Source organism: Sorex araneus, chromosome 5 (assembly GCF_027595985.1).
Source record: "Sorex araneus isolate mSorAra2 chromosome 5, mSorAra2.pri, whole genome shotgun sequence".
In the NCBI taxonomy this organism is placed as follows: domain Eukaryota; kingdom Metazoa; phylum Chordata; class Mammalia; order Eulipotyphla; family Soricidae; genus Sorex; species Sorex araneus.
The window spans coordinates 66,148,015-66,166,570 of NC_073306.1; the positions used below are offsets into that span (position 1 = coordinate 66,148,015).

The 18,556-nt window shown below is 45.1% G+C and overlaps 1 protein-coding gene across 2 annotated transcripts in view; it reads left to right on the forward strand.

The window, feature by feature from the left end:
* Window positions 1-18,556, forward strand: part of AK5 (adenylate kinase 5) — a 285,808-nt gene that overhangs the window by 239,037 nt on the left and 28,215 nt on the right. For both annotated transcript variants that reach the window (XM_055140783.1, XM_055140782.1), the window contains exons 11-12: window positions 8,512-8,675; window positions 12,005-12,121. In XM_055140783.1, coding sequence (XP_054996758.1) covers window positions 8,512-8,675; window positions 12,005-12,121 — 281 coding nt within the window. The remainder of the gene's footprint in view (window positions 1-8,511; window positions 8,676-12,004; window positions 12,122-18,556) is intronic.

The following is an 18,556-nucleotide window of genomic DNA, read 5'->3' on the forward strand; positions in this document are numbered from 1 at the left end:
CACTGTACTGTCGCTCCGGCCCTTCACTAATTAATTCTTTATTGCCTGAACAACTGTTGAGTGCCAGATACTGGTTTAAAAAAACAGTTTCATGCTATCACGGAGTTACCCATGCCATGTGAAATAATTCCATATAACCTTCTGTTGACCTTATCGTTGGCATATTCCACTCTAGTCACCTAATAACCTGAAGCAGCAGTGTGTTTCAAAACTATTAGAGATATTGTCTTAGAGAACAAAGATCTGTTTTTCTTAATTGTTTCCAGTCAGAGTCAGTTCCCATCAGCAGCCTGCTGAAGCTCAGCTCGGTAATACAACTCAGCCCAGACAATGCATGTCTGAGGTGACTCATGGCCCCACAGTGGATGAGAACCATTCCTAGGGCATTGTAGTTCATGAACCGATGGCATAATAGCTTTTCTCTGAATGGAATCATTCAGTCATAAAAGACCTGAACCCAACCTTGGGACCCATCTTCATTTTGAGAGAAAAGTATTTCAAGGAATAGAAATTTAATAGATTTTTCAGACCACAATGCAGATGAACTGAAAACAGGAAAATTGTATTTGTAGGAGATTGAATACTTCTCAAACTATGTAGCTTCTCAAACCATGAAGACTGTACATCTTAAAATATGTTAAAATTAATGCACATTATAAAAATTACTGTATCAAATTTTTGTAAAACCTTGGCTATAGGAACTGGGAGGGCTTTTAAGCATCCTTAAAACTAGCTGTCTTATTTTACAGATAATGCTTATTGAATTAAGCATCGTAATTAATTACTGGGCCAGCTACCATTCCAAGCAATTTATTTATATTACCCCATGTTGTCCTCACGAATTTGGCATTAAGATAACAACCTGGCGGGGATTGCCCCATAGCTGGAAGACTGCTTCATGAGCAGAGGGGAGAAGGCAGATGGAATAGAGAAGGGATCACTAAGAAAATGATGGCTGGAGGAACCAGTTGGGATGGGAGATGTGTGCCGAAAGTAGATAATGGACCAAACATGATGACCTCTCAGTGTCTGTGTTGCAAGCCATAATGTCCAAAAAGGAGAGAGAGAGAGTATGGGAATATTGTCTGCCTTAGAGGCAGGGGGAGGGTGGGAAAGGGGGAGTATACCCAGGATATTGGTGGTGGGGAATGTGCACTGGTGGAGGGATGGGTGTTTGATCATTCTGAGACTGTAACCCAAACATGAAAGCTTGTAACTATCTCACGGTGATTCAATAAAATTTTAAAAATTTTTTAAAAAGATAACAACCTGGCATAAGATTATTCTTATTTTATAATTTGAGCTCAGAGAGGATACATGACTTGATCAAAGTCAAGTAAATAAAGAAATGTCTGAGAAGTAATCCTAGAACTCAGTCTTTTGGTCTTTAGTTCCTTTTTAGTGAAGACTACTATATTTGTCATTCATGTAGTCACCAGCTCCTAGACATTGGCCCTGATTAACAATTGTTTGTGGTATTAAATGATGAATGATAAGGATATCAACCTAGGTTGAGCAACTTCTACTGTCTGTGAACTTTATCCTGCCCCCCCGAAAAAAAAAAACAGTAAAGAATATGGGCACACTGTCCCTGGAAACCAAAAAAAGAAAGCTACAGGATATTTATTGGTAGTATACAGCACTACCAAAACACCCAAGAAAGTGAAGACTCGAAGAAGGTCACAAAATAACATGACAATTATACAGTCACTGTTGAACTTTAAAAGATCTATTTCAGAGAGTGATAAAGCACATGGTCGCTGGCAGGAAAATAGACGAAGCAGGCAGCTTTAGGATACTAAAGAAAAGGTAGGAAATGTTAGGATTACTAAAGAATGCAGACACAGTAGAAATATTTTCATTTGATTTTGAGGGAAATCAGCATGTTATACAGAAGACATGAAGCCAACTGAGGGGACATTTAAGGAAGAGTGAATCAAGTGAGTGGAGTAGTCAGAGGAGAAGATCCCTTTCCATTTAATTATTCTTTTTTATATAGGGACCATTGGGGAGGGGGGAGGACAGGGACATGTGGGGCCAGAGATCAGAGTCCTACATGTGCTCTATCACTTGAGCTATTGCCAGGCCCTCAACTATTTGTTCTTTCATCACTCTCCTAGGTGTATTGCATTTTAGGAACAATGGAGAGCCATGTCTGCCTGTATCTTTTGCTTCTGATTCCTCAAAGTGATGCCTAGTCCCCAAACTTGTTGGATTATGTCTACTTCCAACTTCAATATCTTGGTTGATATACTTCTGGTGAAGGAGGTAGAGGGATGACTAACCTTCCCTCACTGCAAATAGCACATACCAAGCAACAGATTTTTGCACAAGAGACAAGGGATGCTTTCAATAACATTTGAGGAAAGGAACAAATTTCAAAGACTTTTAAAAGATAGATGAATAGAGAGTAGCATAAGAGTAGGGTAAGTGTGGGAGACGAGGATGAATCAAAGAGAGTCAAAGGTAGGATAGAGAGCTGGTTTTTACTTCCTCCATGGTACAGTTGAGAAATCACTATCACTGTCACTGCCATCCCGTTGCTCATCGATTTGCTCGAGCGGGCACCAGTAACGTCTCTCATTGTGATACTTATTGTTACTGTTTTTGGCATATCCAATACACGACAGGTAGCTTGCCAGGCTCTGCCGTGCGGGCACGATACTCTCGGTAGCTTGCCAGGCTCTCCGAGAGGGGCGGAGGAATCGAACACGGGTGAGTTGTGTGAAAGGCAAATGCCCTATTGCTGTGCTATCGCTCCAGACTGAAAAATTAGAAGACTCATCCATAACTTCATGACTAATAAGTAGCAGAAGTAGGGTCCATTGCTAGATCTCTGGCCTGCCCACTTCTCATACATCAGACCTTCCCTTCCCACCACTCTCTACAAGATGCTCTCTCTCATGACCTCAGTCACATGGCTAAAGATGCCAAGCCAGCATTACACTCTTTATTTCCACATTCCCACTTGTGGTAATTACACATGTTAATTAATGACCATTCCTCTGCCTGAGCCAGGAATCCTTCCCATGCTTTTGGCCCTGATGGTTACAGGCCTGGCTCCCAGCCCCCTCACCCGCCCATGATAGCTGCATCCTCTAATTGGGAATCCTTTCCCTTTAGACTGTGAATCCTCTAAAGGAAATTACAGGGCCACCAACCATAACTTCAGCAGCTGCGTACGAGATGTTTGTCAAATGAAGAGCTAGATTCATAGGTCTCGGGCTTCATTTCAGGCTTCATCCTACAGTTAATAAAATACCATTTTTTTGGCTTTTTTGGGTCACACCCAGTGATTCATAGGAGTTAGTCCTGACTTTGCATTCAGGAATTACTCCTGGCAGTGCTCAGGAGACCATATGGCATGCCGGGGATTGAACCTGGGTTGGCCAAGTGCAAGGCAAATGCCCTACCCTCTGTACTATCGTTCCAGCCCCAATATAATTTTTTTAAATTTCTTTTTATTGAATCACCGATATCATTTTTAAAAAGTCAACAAAGGACACCCTAACCTGCCCTCTGACACCGCTATTTAAAACATTTGAATAGGGGCCTGGAGTGATAGCACAGAGGGTAGGAGTTTGCCTTGCACGCGGCCGACTCAGGTTCAAATCCCAGCATCCCATATGGTGCCCTAAACACCGCCAGGGGTGATTCCTGAGTGTATGAGCCAGGAGTGACCCCTGTGCATTGCTGGGTGTGACCCAAAAAGCAAATAAATAAATAAATAAATAAATAAATAAAACATTTGAATAAAAAGCAAAAAGAAAGGAAAAGAATAGGTCAGGGCTGAAGCGATAGCAGAGCGGGTAGGGCGTTTGCCTTGCACGAGGCAACCCAGATTTGATTGCCAGCATCTCTTATGATCCCCTGAGCACTGGCAGGAGCCAGGAGTATCCCCTGTGCATCACCAGGTGTGACCAAAAAGGCAATAAATAAATAAATAAACATTGGAAAATAAAAATGCATGTATGGATTTGAGATTGAGATACACGGCTTGTATTTGAGAGTGTGCTCACAGTGCTCCTGGCATCATCCTCTATTTGGACTTGCTCTCCCCCTGCACCCGGTATGTGCCGAAACACAGCAGCTTTACCATCTGGTTCTTGCTGTCCTGAGGCCAAGCACCTGCCACAGGGCCTTAGGAAGCAGAGCCCAACTAGTACCTCCAGGAGCTGTTTCCTCAGAGAGGATACTCCTGTCAGTGAAGGGCGGGAAAGGTGACCTGGTTGTGCAGGCCTGGTGATGCAGATGGTTCTCGTTCTGCCTCAGAAAGCATGAGAGGCCAGAGAGAATACTGGAGTGAGGACTTCATCTGCAGCCTTGTGTCCTTTCCTTCAGTCCCTGCAGTGCTCTGGGAACTTCTCGTGGGAGATAATACACTGAGAGGTGGGAGTTTGCAGTATTTGCATATTTTGCTCTGTCGCCTTTGGCCTCAAGTGGGGTGGGGAGGAATTGCTCAGTGACTATTCCTAGCTCTGTGCTCAGGGGTCACTCGCTGTATTGAATGGGGGAACATGAGTGCCAGGGGTTAGCTATATGCGGGGCAAATGTACCATCTCTCCAGACCCTCACCGGGAAATATTTTTTGGAAATTTTGTTGGAAGTTTTTGGAAGTTGAAAATAAAGATGTTGCATTAAGTGTGTGGGGAGTGCTGACAGACCTCCTGGGCAATGGAATCTCACACCAGGGATATGGCTCAGGGGTACAGCATGCCCCTTGAACGTGTGAGGCCTGAAGTTCAAGCCCTGGCAACACACACAAAAAAATTAAATTAAAAATTCCCAACTCAAAATGGAATTGCATGCCCTCCCCTCAATTCTTGGTGAGTCACACTACCTGGTACAGGGTACAATTTGTCCAGGGGGTTAATCCTTGAGTAATGGCACACTCAGACCCAAAGAGGTCACATTAAATGTGGCAGCTACTCATCTGCTCTCAGCCATCTTGTCACCAGCCCGCTCCTTCTGATACGTGGCACCTCAAAAGATTCTTTCCTGACAAACAAATTATCCTGGTGGAATATCATGGCTCGTTTGTTCTTGAATTTGTTGTTTTTTTTTTTAATTGAAAAGTCGTCAGTCGCCTAGAAGACATGTCAGTGATAAGGCATGAAAATATTTCGTATTTCTACTAACAGTTTGGGGGCCTCAGCTGCAGTTGATAAAAATCACTCTGTTCTCTGATTTGGAGCCCGGGGAAGAATCAAGCCATTGTGTAGATTACTTAAAATTCCACTCTGCCTGCACCGTTTGGCCAAAGAATGCCAAGAATTTGCAGCTGTTGCTCCCACTCCCACGAAAGGTCCCTAACCGGGGCAGAGGCTGCTGACTACACACAGCTGTTGTTCATTTAAGCTGAAGCATTTTTAATTGCCTTTGTGTCAAGGTTTATTAAATTACATCTTAGAGGAGTAAAAACTATAATAGTCATATTAGTAAGCTGCTGAAAGAAGAAAATAATTGAACACAGAAACTTTGCTGTGTAAGCTGTCTGAGAAATATCTTTTCCACATGACCGCCTTCCAGCCATCCCAGGAAAAGAGTTTCCAGGTAAATCCAGCCACAGAAGTCCTGTGGTCTCGGCAGGAGCCCAGGCCCTGCTCCCTGAGCTCTGTCATCTGGAAGCACTTCTCTGAGGGGCCTTCTCCCGTTCCCACAGTTTCTGTATTTTCACAGGAGACAGGAGCCGAGTGCTTGAAGGACATAGCATCAGCTGCCGATCGGCTACTCCTTCTACAAGGGCTGCATTTTTTTTTCAAGCCTCTATCATTGCTGTTTTCCTGTTTGTTACCTCTGACCCATCTGTGACAATATCTTGAGGGGCCTGAACCCTCCCCTTTTGTCTTACACGATCTGAATAAATGAGCAAAACACAAAAAACATGGTCTCTTTCCCCTGGATTATTTGCTAAGGCACCAGAGGGAAGGGATGGCCTTTCTACAAATAAAGTGGCAACTGCCAATACTGATCCTCAGGAAAAAAGAGGCCCACTATCCCAAGAAAATACTTTGATTACTGTTAAGGTACCATGGTTTATTATAGTATTTATGTTTAGGCTTTATGCACACAATGTTACTCACCATATCTAAAGTGCTAAAATACCCCCATCACTGTCTTCAGGTCCTTTTCTTTTTTTTTTTTTAATTTTTTAAATTTTATTGAATCACCGTGAGATAGTTACAAGCTTTCATGTTTGGGTTACAATCTCACAATGATCAAACACCCATCCCTCCACCAGTGCACATTCCCCACCACCAATATCCTGAGTATACCCACCCTTCCCCACCCTCCCCCTGCCTCTAAGGCAGACAATATTCCCCATACTGTCTCTCTACTCATCCACCCCTCACCCCCGTCCCCCTCCTGTCAATCCCCCTCTTGGTAAACTGAGTCCTGGTATCAGAGCCTAGGGGTTTGTTTCTGTTGGATAGTCCTTCCCTTGCTTTGTATCTTTATATGCCACTTATGGGAGAGATGTTTCAGTATTTGTCTTTCTCCTCCAGACTTATTTCGCTTAGCATAATGCCATCTAGTTCTAGCCATGCTGTGGCAAAGTGCAAGAGTTTATCTTTGCTTAAGCTGACTAGTATTCCATTCTATAGATACATTTTCTTTATCCACTTATCTGTCGTTGAGCACTTGGGTTGTTTCCATTTCCAAAGAGTGCTGCAGTGATCCTAGGTATGCATCTTATCTCTTCAAATGAATGCTTTTGTGTTCTTGGAACAGATGCCAAGGAGAAATCACTTTTTCCTTTGGAAACTCTGTTTTTAATGCTCTGAGGAGTCTCCATACTTTTTTCCACAGAAACTGAACAGGTCAACATACTCGCCAACTGTGAATGAGGTTGAATGAATCCTTTCTGAGACAGGCTTTCTGAGTCTGAAGAGAGACAAATCAGGAAAATCGAGATGTCTTAAATTCTCACTGCCATGATAAATTTTCGATTTGTTTTACCTTTCCCCCCTTTAATCAGACATTTATGAGGCACCAACTCTGTGCAATGTGTTGTGCCAGGTGCTCTAGGACAGAGAGCACTCTGAGAAAGGAAGGAAGGAAGGAAGGAAGGAGGGAAGGAAGGAAGGAAGGAAGGAAGGAAGGAAGGAAGGAAGGAAGGAAGGAAGGAAGGAAGGAAGGAAGGAAGGAAGGAAGGAAGGAAGGAAGGAAGGAAGGAAGGGAGGGAGGGAGGGAGGGAAGAAGGGAGGGAAGGAGGGAGGGAGGGAGGAAGGAAGGAAGGAAGGAAGGAAGGAAGGAAGGAAGGAAGGAAGGAAGGAAGGAAGGAAGGAAGGAAGGAAGGAAGGAAGGAAGGAAGGAAGGAAGGAAGGAAGGAAGGAAGGAAGGAAGGAAGGTCATGTGGCAGGGTCTTCTACAACAGTGACTATTTGTAACTTTCAGAAGTGTCAGGGAAGTAGGGGAATTCTTCCACTCTGAAGGAGTCCCAGGGGACATGATATTGAAAGGAAGTGCTTGGTTGTGAACTTGAGCTTCTGGTTTTAAAGGCGGTTCCTGGGACAACTAAGGCACCTCCCTTGACATGTGAGTGGGATCTGAAGGTTTTCTGCAGGGGATAGGCTTGGTTCCTTGCCAAGGAAATGATGCTGAAGGGTTTTGGAGTGATGAGGCAACTTCCTCTCAAATATTTCAGCAAGTTATTGTGTTCTACTTACATCTCTAATGGGAATGTCTTCGAAAATGGCAGTTGGCTTGAAGACAGGTGTCACTGGCTTTTGCTGAGCATTCACTACCCATCAGGCCCTGTGGTCTATGTTTTGCACGGGGTAAAGCATTCCGTTCCACAGGAAACTTCCCGGATTTCAGCAGAAGGCTACACCCCACCTCTCCACTCATGACCATGTATACCCTCCTTTGCATCCCTGTAGCACCCTGAACTCCTCCCCATAGACCAAGGTGCTGTAGTTATTCACAGTGTAATTACTTACTGTCCACTCTACCCTGGACAGTAAGATCTGTGGGGACAAGACCAGTCTCCACTGTGTCAACTGCCCCCGTGGCAGCTTATGAGATCTCATAAGTATACAACATGTACTTGGTGACAGAGGTGCAGAAACATAGCTATCATGATCAAATATTAGCTCCATAGGCTAGAACAAATACTCTGCATTTGGGAGTCTCAGACTCAGACACTGTATGGTCCCCCGTGTACCGAACTAGGCATAGTGTCCAAGGACCATTGGAGATGACCGAAAAACAAATAAAATATGAGACATCAGAGTCAGAAAGGGATTGTTCAAGCAGCAGAGTCCTGGCCTAGCAAAGTGCCAGACAACCTGATTTGGGGCCCTGGCACCCCAGGCTCCATCTCCAGCACTGCTAGGTGTGGCCCCAAGCACTACCAGGCCTGAGTGGCAAACCATCAGCAAAGCAGCACTGTGGGTCACCCCCTGAGAGAGAGAGAGAGAGAAAGAGAGAGAGAGAGAGAGAGAGAGAGAGAGAGAGAGAGAGAGAGAGAGACTCAGACCCTTAGCTGATCCATGACTTCTTTTCTAGGCGGCCCTGGTTCTGGCAAAGGCACCCAGTGTGAAAAGCTGGTGGAGAAATACGGATTTACGCATCTCTCCACGGGCGAGCTCCTGCGGAATGAGCTGTCATCCGAATCTGAAAGAAGCAAAGCCATCAGAGACATCATGGAACGCGGAGACCTGGTGCCCTCAGTAAGAGACAGGGGGGCCGCTCTGGAGTGTTGTCATTATTCTGTGCTGCTAAGAGGGCTGAAGCCCACGGGGGGCATGAGCTCTGCCTACTTCGCCATGCATGTGACAGCCATGAGACAGGCAAGAGGGCCCTGGCCATCCCTTCTGATTGCATGGCTTGTCCGAGCTCTGGGTCCCTCTCCTCTGCTGGCTCTGCCACCCCTCTGGGTGTTCACGTGTTTGAGAGCCTCAGTAACCCCCACTGTGGAATCAGAACCTTTAGAGAGAGCGTGTGATTATAGCAAAGCCGAAATGCCCTTTCAAAAATAGAAAATAACATTTTCCTGCCTCGTTGGTCTCATTTCCTGTTTCAGTGGTCGCAAAACATATTCATGCCCAGGCCCCAAAGGGGCTCTCTCAGCAGGGCTGGGCCACTGCAGTCCCTGTCGGCACTCGCTCTCAGCTTTCTCCCCACGAGCTATTCATCTGGAGGTCAGAATGGCCCACCTGAGCGGAACCAAATCATTGCAACCCACTCCACCCATTCCAGTCCCTACCTTTCACAGCAGCCAATGCGGTTCCTTAAGACAATGATTCTCACAGAGCCAGAAAGATAGTACAAGGCGTAAGGCGTATGGCTGACCCCAGTTCAATCCCCAGCACCACATGGTCCCCCAAGACTTTGGGCCCCAGAGTACAGCCCTGGAGGCCCCTGGCTAATCCCCAGCACCTCAGGACCAGAACAGCACCGCCTGTGCATCCACATACAGAACTGCTGACCCAGCAGGCTGAGAATCACCAGTGGGGCCCCTGGCCTCCTGAGCATCTGTTGGAAGAACCGTCCCACCCCTGAAAAATAGTTTTTCCCACTGTGTTACAGTCACATGCCACTGAATGACAGGATGCTTCTGGGAAAGGCGCCAATAGGCGTTTTCCTCAAGGGCATGACAGAGCAAACCTGGGCTGTGTGGTCTAGCCTATTGGGCCCACCGTCATCAGGTTGGCTAAAAGGTCAGTGGGCAACCCATGATTGTTTTCTCCTCCCCAGAACTTGCTAGTGGGTCCCCGCTATACTTAGAATGAAATTCACTGGCCAGAGAGAGAGTACAGCAGGAAGGGCACTTGTCTTGCACGCAACTGACCCAGGTTCGCTCCCTGGCATCCCATATGATCTCCTGAACACCCAGGAATGGTTTTTGAGCACAGAACAAGAAGTAAGTCCAGAGAATCACTGGGTGTGCACCCGAAACAACAAAACAATGAAATTCGAAAGAACGAAGAAAAGTGCCTGCCATAGAGGCAGCCTGAGGCGGGCAAGGGGTGGGGGTGGCAGTGTTAGAAGGGAAACTGGGGGCATTGGTAATGGGAAATGTACACTGGTGAAGGGATGAAGGGACGAGTGTTGGGACATTGTATGACTGAAACCAAATCATGAACAACTTGGTAACTGTGTATCTCACAGGGATTCAATAAAAAAGTAAAATTTTCAAAAATCTAAAAAATATATTTTTTTAAATTTTAATAAAGATAGAATGAAGTTCAGAGGCTTCCCATGTCTCTGGTCCCTGACTCCCTCTCCAACACAATTTCACACCTCTGTGACCCTGCTCGCTGCCACCCTGCTCCGAGGCTTTGTACTTGTTGTTTCCTCAGCCCCAGTGCCCTTCCTTTTGAGTATCACATTGCATGTTTGCTTTGTCCAAATTTCTACTTAAAGGTGCCAAGTTGTGAGAAGCCTCCTAATCCTCCTGTCTAAAGAAGCCCCTGCCGCACATTCTGTTTCTCTTTGTCCTCCTTCATTTTTGTTCTTAGTCATTCTCTCCAGCAGCCTCTTTCATGTACTGATTCATTCATCTATTTTCCATCTTCCTCACTAGTATGTAAGGACCTAATCACTAGAATGTAAGAACCCTTGCGAAGGGTGCATTCTCTGAGCCCCTGCCAGTGGTCCAGAGGACAGGACACCTACCCCAGTTAGCAGCTGGTTGCATTTTTCCTTCATGCATTCCCAAGCTTCTGTGTATGTCTCTTCCCTTTGATCGCAAACATGGGTTAATTTTTTTTTTAATTTTTTATTTGGTTTGGGAGCCACCCCTAGTGGTGCTCAGGGCTTACCGTAGGCTCTGTGTTCAAGCATCATTCTTACTGGGCTCAGGGCATCATATGCAGTGGTGGGGATCGAACCCTGACTGGCCATGTATAAGGCAAGAATCCTACATCATGGCTTAAATTTTTAAGATGTTGGGGTTGGAGCAATAGCACAGCGGGTAGGGCGTTTTGCCTTGTACATGGCCAACCCAGGTTCAATTCTCAGCTTCCCATATGGCCCCTGAGCACCACCAGGAGTAATTCCTGAGTGCAAAGCCAGGAGTAACCCCTGTGCATAGCCAGTTGTGACCCAAAAAGAAAAAAAAATTTTAAGATGTAATTGATGGGTCAGAGAGATAGTATAGTGTGTAGGCACTGGCCTTGCATGTGGCAGACCCGAGTTCAATTCCTGGCACCCCGTGTGGTCCCCCTAAGCTCCACCAGGGGTGAGCTTAAGCATAAGCCAGAAGTAAATTCTGAGCAATTTCAGATGTGGTTCAAAAGCTAAAATAGATGAATAAATATAAATAAATAAGATAAAGTTAAAAAATATATCTGAGAAAATGATACCGCAAATAAATATATCTTTACATCTGAAAGCATCTGCTTAGTTGGAAGGATATCAAATTTCATACAAAACTTGCTGGAAAGACATCAACAGTGATTACATTTTTAGTCATGTTATACCTGGTTTTAAACCACATTTTACCTGATTTATGGAGTACTGCCATATGCAATTTCAACTAATCTAAGACACCACTTATAAAAATGCCATCATAATCTCTTACTGGTAAAAATATATCAAGTAAAAAAAATAGTTCCACCAGCTATGACCCATCACTGATTGTAAGATACCTACCAATTTCATGAGACATTAAAATGTATGAACAGGACATTTGCAAATAATATTGCTGTATGAGGCTTGCTCTTCAAGCCCATGTTCTCCCTTGAACACGTATCTCTCTTGCTTGTCTCCATGTATCTTTGCTTGCTTATTCCATTCTAGAGAAATCCGTATTCTCACTTGAACATATACTTATCTTTCTCTCCCCTCAAGTCTTTCTAAGCAAGTTTCATTCAATAAAAATTAACTTGCTTCACAAACATACACATATATAGTGTTGCTGTTTGGTTAATGTTACCTTCCTCACCACCTCCCCATTCTATTGGAATAACCAATTGCAAAAGGGATCTTTGCAAGTCTAATGGTATTTTGTGGTATTGTGGATTACCTCAGGCTGACCCCTTTCCCTCTGTCCCAGGGCATCATTCTGGAGCTCCTGAAAGAGGCCATGGCAGCCAGCCTCAGCAGCACCAAGGGCTTCCTCATCCACGGCTATCCTCGGGAAGTGAGGCAGGGGGAAGAGTTCGGGCACAGGGTAAGCTGCTGTTCGGGAACCATCCCAGGAGGACAGTCAGGAACATCACTGAGGTTGGGAGCAAATTTGGAATCTGTCCTTTTCCCGGTTACATTCATTAAGACTCTCTTTTATAAGTGGCAGGGACTTAATACCAACTGGCCATTAGCAAAGGGGTGGGGGGGGTGGTAAGTGAAAAGCACTTATTGCTGCTTGTAACTAAATTGTCCAGGATGTTTTTACACCTGTTTGGATCTGTGATTTCAACCCTGTTCATAAGCACGTCTCATTTATCTCTTGGATTGTTTGTCCTTGGTCCTGGGTCTTCTTCTCTTCCTGCTCTAGGCTCATAAGTCACCTCACAGAAAAATGTTATCATTTGTCAGTGGGTTCAACACAAGACCCAAGATGGGACTGGAGCAATAGCACAGCAGATAGGGCGTTTGCTTTGCACTCAGCCAACCCGGGATCGAATATCAGCATCCCATATGGTTCCCTGAGCACCACCAGGAGTAATTCCTCAGTGCAGAGCCAGGAGTAACCCTGTGCATCGCCGAGTGTGACCCAAAAAGAAAAAAAAAAGACCCAGGATTAAATTTCCCTGTCCTGGATTAGGCCATGGGCCTTCAATGAGACTGTGTCTGTGACCAAGGGGAAGATAGAAAGACACATGATTAGAAGGAACAGTGGGAGCTGGTGGGGTGGTGGGACTTGGAGGTTCCGTGCAAAAATAAAGGAAAAAAAGAGAAGGACACATGATTGAAATATTTAGGAAGGTCCTGGTTCTGCATGGGTGATGAAGGCAAGGGCTGGAGGTTACAAAGAAAAATGTGCATGACATGGAAACTATGGAGACTGAGAAAGAAAAGAGAAATCACCCGAGAAAAAAAAACAGGGATGTCCGGGGCATCCTGTTATATATTTATATATTTATTATATATAAACAGGGATATACTATAGAGTGATAGCATAGCAAGTAGAGGACTTGTCCTGCACGCATCCTATATGGTCCCCTGAGCCAGGAGTAAGCCCTAAGTACCTCATCACAAGTGGGTGTGGTCCCAAAGCAAAAACTAAGGATGTCCTAGTGGTAGGTCAGTGGTGGACACTGAAACAACAGAGGCAAATATATGCACAACCCCCACATCCCTGACCCCCTCTGCCCCAAGCCCCACCCTCTTCGGTGAAGAGATTAGGTCAGGAGCACTCACAGGGGAACTGCTGGGAGTAAAACTCACTGTTCAGTGCTCTAGACCCAATCCTGGGCCACACACTTTATAAACATTACCGCTAACTCTACAAGGTCGAAGCGAGAGAAATACTAGTGTCCTGTTTATTAAATGAAGACTCCCCAGCCTAGAGAATGGATATTTATATAGATCTTCCTTGGGCCTTAAAACTTTTTCCTACATATTTCTTCATTTGGTATATTGGCGGTGGGCGGCGGCGGGGGGAGACCAAGCAGTGCTCAGGCGTGCCCAGGGTCACTGCCAGCTGTGCAGACCTGGCAGTTCCGTGTCCAGGCTGTTGACTCGGCACCTCATGGTGCTCCAGGGTTCCAAGGTTCACAGTCATCAAGAGGCCATTCGGGGGCTGGAGCAATAACACAGCAGGTAGGGCGTTTGCCTTGCACACGGCCAACCCAGATTCAATTCCCAGCATCCCATATGGTCCCTTGAGCACCGCCAGGGGTGATTCCTTAGTGCAGAGCCAGGAGTAACCCCTATGCGTCGCCGGGTGTGACCAAAAAAGCAAAAAAAAAAGAGGCCGTGCGATTCTAGGGGGCGTCACACTTGGGGTCCCACACATGCATAGCACAGCTCTAGGCTGGGAGCTCTCTCCCTCACAGCTCACTGGATATATTTGTAAACAGCTGTTTAAAGAAGTAGAGAAGATGTTTTCTTCATGATAGATGCAATGAACCAAGCCCAGAGAGGATATAGGTCTTGCCTGTGGTCACTTAGCTGCTATACAATAGCTGGTGGTGGGATCAAGATTTTAGGCACTCAGGTTGGAAAAAATAATATAGCCAGAGTAATGTTCTTGCCTTGCAGACAGCTGACCCTAGTTTAATTCCCAGCACCACGTGTGGTCCCAGTCACTGCCAGGAGTGATTCTTGAGCACTGCTAGGTGTGGCCCCAAAACAAACAAAAGATTTTAGTGACCCATCTGCATCCAGCAGTGACCCAGCAGTATTGATTAAGGTAAATTTTAATTTGTGTGCCCATTAAGGTACATTTCATTTGGGGATCAGTTTGGCCACCTGCTAGGCTGATTTCATTTAACTTCCTTCAATGGTCTCTAAATAAAGGATCATCGTTCACTGCCCCTGTGTTTCCTACTGACAACCCCAAGTCAGATAAAATCTTTGCCAGCCTCATTGGCAAAGAGGACCATGAGTCCCCCAGGACACTCAGCTCCAGAGGCTCCTTCCACAGGGCTGAGGGGTGGGGGCGGGAAGGAAGAAGCAAATCGGCTGGACTGGTCATCCAGGCAGTTCTGATGGGGCACGGTATGAGCCACTCACATCACGATTCTGATTTTTTTCCCCAAAGTCCCAATCTCAGACTTTTCCCCCTGGAACAAACAACCTTGGGAGCTCAAATTTTATGGAAATTGATTTTTTTTACAAGATGGAATTAAGAGAATTATTGTGATTTTTTTAAAAATCACATTAACATATAGTTGCCATAAAATTTACCACGAACGAACTTTAATCAAGATCAGTAGTGTTAAGTATACACATCCCAATCCCAATACTCTTCCTATCTTGAAACTGAAGTTCTTCATTCATACAAACGGCTCTAGAAAAATAGTTCAGGGCTTGAGGTGCTTTCATCCCACTAAACCTGGATTCAATTCCAGGCACTATGTGTGATGGACTGGAGTGATAGCACAGTGGTAGGGTGTTTTGCCTTGCACGCGGCCGACCCAGGTTCAATTCCTCTGTCCCTCTCGGAGAGCCCAGCAAGCTACCAGGAGTATCCCGCCCGCACGGCAGAGCCTGGCAAGCTACCTGTGGCATATTGGAGATGCCAAAAAAGTAACAAGTCTCACAATGGAGATGTTACTGGTGCCCGCTCGAGCAAATCAATGAACAGGACAACAGTGCTACAGTGCAGTGTGTGATGCCCTAACACCACCAGGGGTCACTCCTGAGCACAGAGTCAGAAGTAGCCCCAGCTGGTGGCTGTGACTGTAAAATGGACAGACTATTCCCTCCTCCTCTCCGTACCACACCCTCCCAACTCAGGCAACTATCACCCTCCTTTCTCTAGGCACCCCATGTAAGAGGAATCAGCGTGCCCTGTTGTGACCAGCGTTTTTCCCTTAGCACGGTAGTCCTTAGCTTATTCTACTTAGAACATGTATTATACATTTCTTTCCTTTCTGTTTTTATTTGTTTGGGCCACCCAGGTGAGGGGTCTGGAGTGGAGGAGCCAGAGTAGACCATGCCGTGGTGGGGATCCTACCCTGCTCCTTGCACATGTCAGCCTGTTGAGTCTTTCCTTTGTAAAGTTGTGGTAACATTGGTTTACAAAGCTGTATATGCTTCTATGCAGCTGTTAGAAAAGATGAAGTCATGAAATTTGCATATAGGTGCATCAACATGGAAAGTATCATGTTAAGTGAAATGAGTCAGAAAGAGAGGAACAGACATAGAAAGATTGCACTCATTTGTGGAATATAAAGTAACAGAATGGGAGACTAACACCCAAGAATAGTAGAGATAAGTACCAGGAGGATTACTCCACAGCTTGGAAGCCGGCCTCAGATGCTAGGTGAAGAAGCAACTCTGATAGAGAAGAGATCACCAAGCAAAGGGTACTGGTGAGCCCACTAGAGATGGGAGATACAGGCTGAAAATAGACTATAGACTGAACATGATGCCTACTTAATACCTCTGTAGCAAACCACAACACCCAAAAAGAGAGAGAGAGCAAAAGGGAATGCCCTGCCACAGAGGCAGGGGTGGGGGGTGAAGGGGACAGGGTGGGGGTGGTGGGAGGGATGCTGGGATCATTGGTGGTGGAAAATGGGCACTGGTGGAGGGATGGGTACTCGATCATTGTATGGCTGAGACTCAAGCATGAAAATTTAGAAGTCTATAACTTTATCTCACGGTGATTCACTAATAAAAAAAAAATTAAAATTCTTGGCGCATATGCTGCCTGAGCCCATGTGCTGCCTGTGCCCACGTGGCCAAGCACATGTGGTGCCCAAGCACATGTGTCGCCCGCATCTCTCCCCTTGAGATGTGTACTTTCATGCTTTCGTGTCCAGTGCTAGGATGTGTGTATAGCTCTCTCCACCCTTGGAGAAGCCTGCATTCTCTCTTGAGCGCATTACTCTTACTATTCTCTCTCCCACTTATCCCTTTCTCCCTCCCTCAGAAACCTCTAAATAAATAAAATCTGTTTACTTCAAAAATAAATGAATAAATAAATAAAAATTCTTAAAAAAACAAAGCTGTTTATACTTTAGGAGCACAGTTTCACAACTCTTCTAATGAGTGTTACATACCGTGCTGAATAATAAATATTTTACTTCACATAATAAATACCTGAGATGTTTCCACATTTTTGTTTGTTTGTTTTGTGCACAGCCAGCTGTTTTCAGGCCTGTGTTCAAAGATCCCTCCAGGGAAACATGTGGTGCCAGCAATCAAACCTGGCTTGACCACATGCAAGGCAAGTCCCTTATCTACTGTACTATCCTCTGGCCCTGATGTCATTTTCTTTTAAACCACATCTAGAGATAGTAGATCATTCCATTGAAATCCAGAAGGGATTAAATGTGATAAATGAGATATATGGTAAAGATGCTACAGCTTTTTTGTTGTGGTGGTATCAATTACATGGGTAGAGAACAAAATTTGAATCCTTGTTCTTTTGAGACTAGCTACTGTGACTGGATCTGAAGCCAAATCCCTGTACTTAGCTCTATGGACTTTGTCAGCCCCACCCAGAGGAGCACTGTTGGCTCTTACAGAGAGCACCCCACGACCAGGCCTGAGAGGGACTCAGTGGGCTGGAGGCCAGGCTTTGCATGCAGGAACCCAGAAAGGAACCCTAGCACGTTATGGTCCCCAACGCACCACCGGGACTGACTTCAGCACTGCCAGGTGTGGCCCCAAACCGAGTTTAAACACTTAAAAAATAAATACATAAGGCACATCATTCCTGTTGTCTGCAGTTAGAAAAGGGATTTTCATCTCTGACAATAGATTAGTTTTGACACTGGGCGAGTTGTCAACTGCAGACTCCTCTGTGAATGAGAAGGATGACATTCGCTAACCCCCATAGAGAAGATCCTCTGAGCGTTAATTAATAGAGCACGCATATTTGTGGTTTTGGTTTGGTTTTGTTGGTGTTTGTGTGTGTGTGTGTGTGTGTGTGTGTGTGTGTGTGTGTGGCTTTTTGGATCACACCTGGCGATGCTCAGTGGTTACTCCTGGCTCTGCACTCAGGAATTGCTCCTGGTGGGACCATATGCAAACAAACGCCTTACCTGCTGAGCTGTCACTCCAGCCCCTGCATACTGTATTTTCTAAGTTTACACCTCATGCAAGCCTGTCAGTCTCTGTTCCATAATGCCCGCCTCTTTCATTATAACCCAGTGAGGGTTAACAGAATATATAACTAACTGAATAATAGCTTCTGTCTTTGGGGCATGTAAAATGTCCCAGAAACTGAACTAAAGGCTTTCCATGTCACTTTATTGATCTGTACACTCCTATTGGGGGAGGTATTATTGTTCCCATTTTATATTTTAGAATCATCTCAAAGAGGGCTTGTACTTAGCTTGATTCCCTCCTGTGAAACTAAAATACTTTCCCATATCGACCCAGCCTTTGATTCAACTCATACTCTCAGAAATGAAGTATATGTATTTTGCTCTCGACTTTTCCTTCCAAGGAGTCTCTTAGCTAAAAGTCTGCCCTTTAGTCTTTTATGCACTCAATTTTCCTGGCAGTGTGAATGATGGCATCACGGTACCTCTGCATAACTACTCTTAACTTTCTCAGAAGGCTTTTCACGTATAGACTTAGTGGTCCTGTTTATAATACACTCTTGCCTTCATCTCTTGATCTTTTATTTATTTATGACTGTTTGTTTTTGAGGGCCACGCCTGGTGGTGCCCAGAGGCTACTCCTGGCTCTGTGCTTGGGGTTCTCTTCTCGTGGTGCTCAGGTGTCAACGTGGTGCCAGGGATTGAACCCTGGCCTTCGGCATGCACAACATGTGTTTGGCTTGTTGCAGCATCTCTCCCGCCTTCAAAGATATTTTTTTGTCTGATATAGTGCATTTATTTTGTTACTTATTTAACCTAGCATTTTTTTAGCATTTTTTAATCATTGTGAGATACAATTATAAAGCTTTCATGTTTGAGTTTCAGTCATAAAATGATTGAACACCATCCCTCCACTAGTGCACATTTTGCACCACCAATGT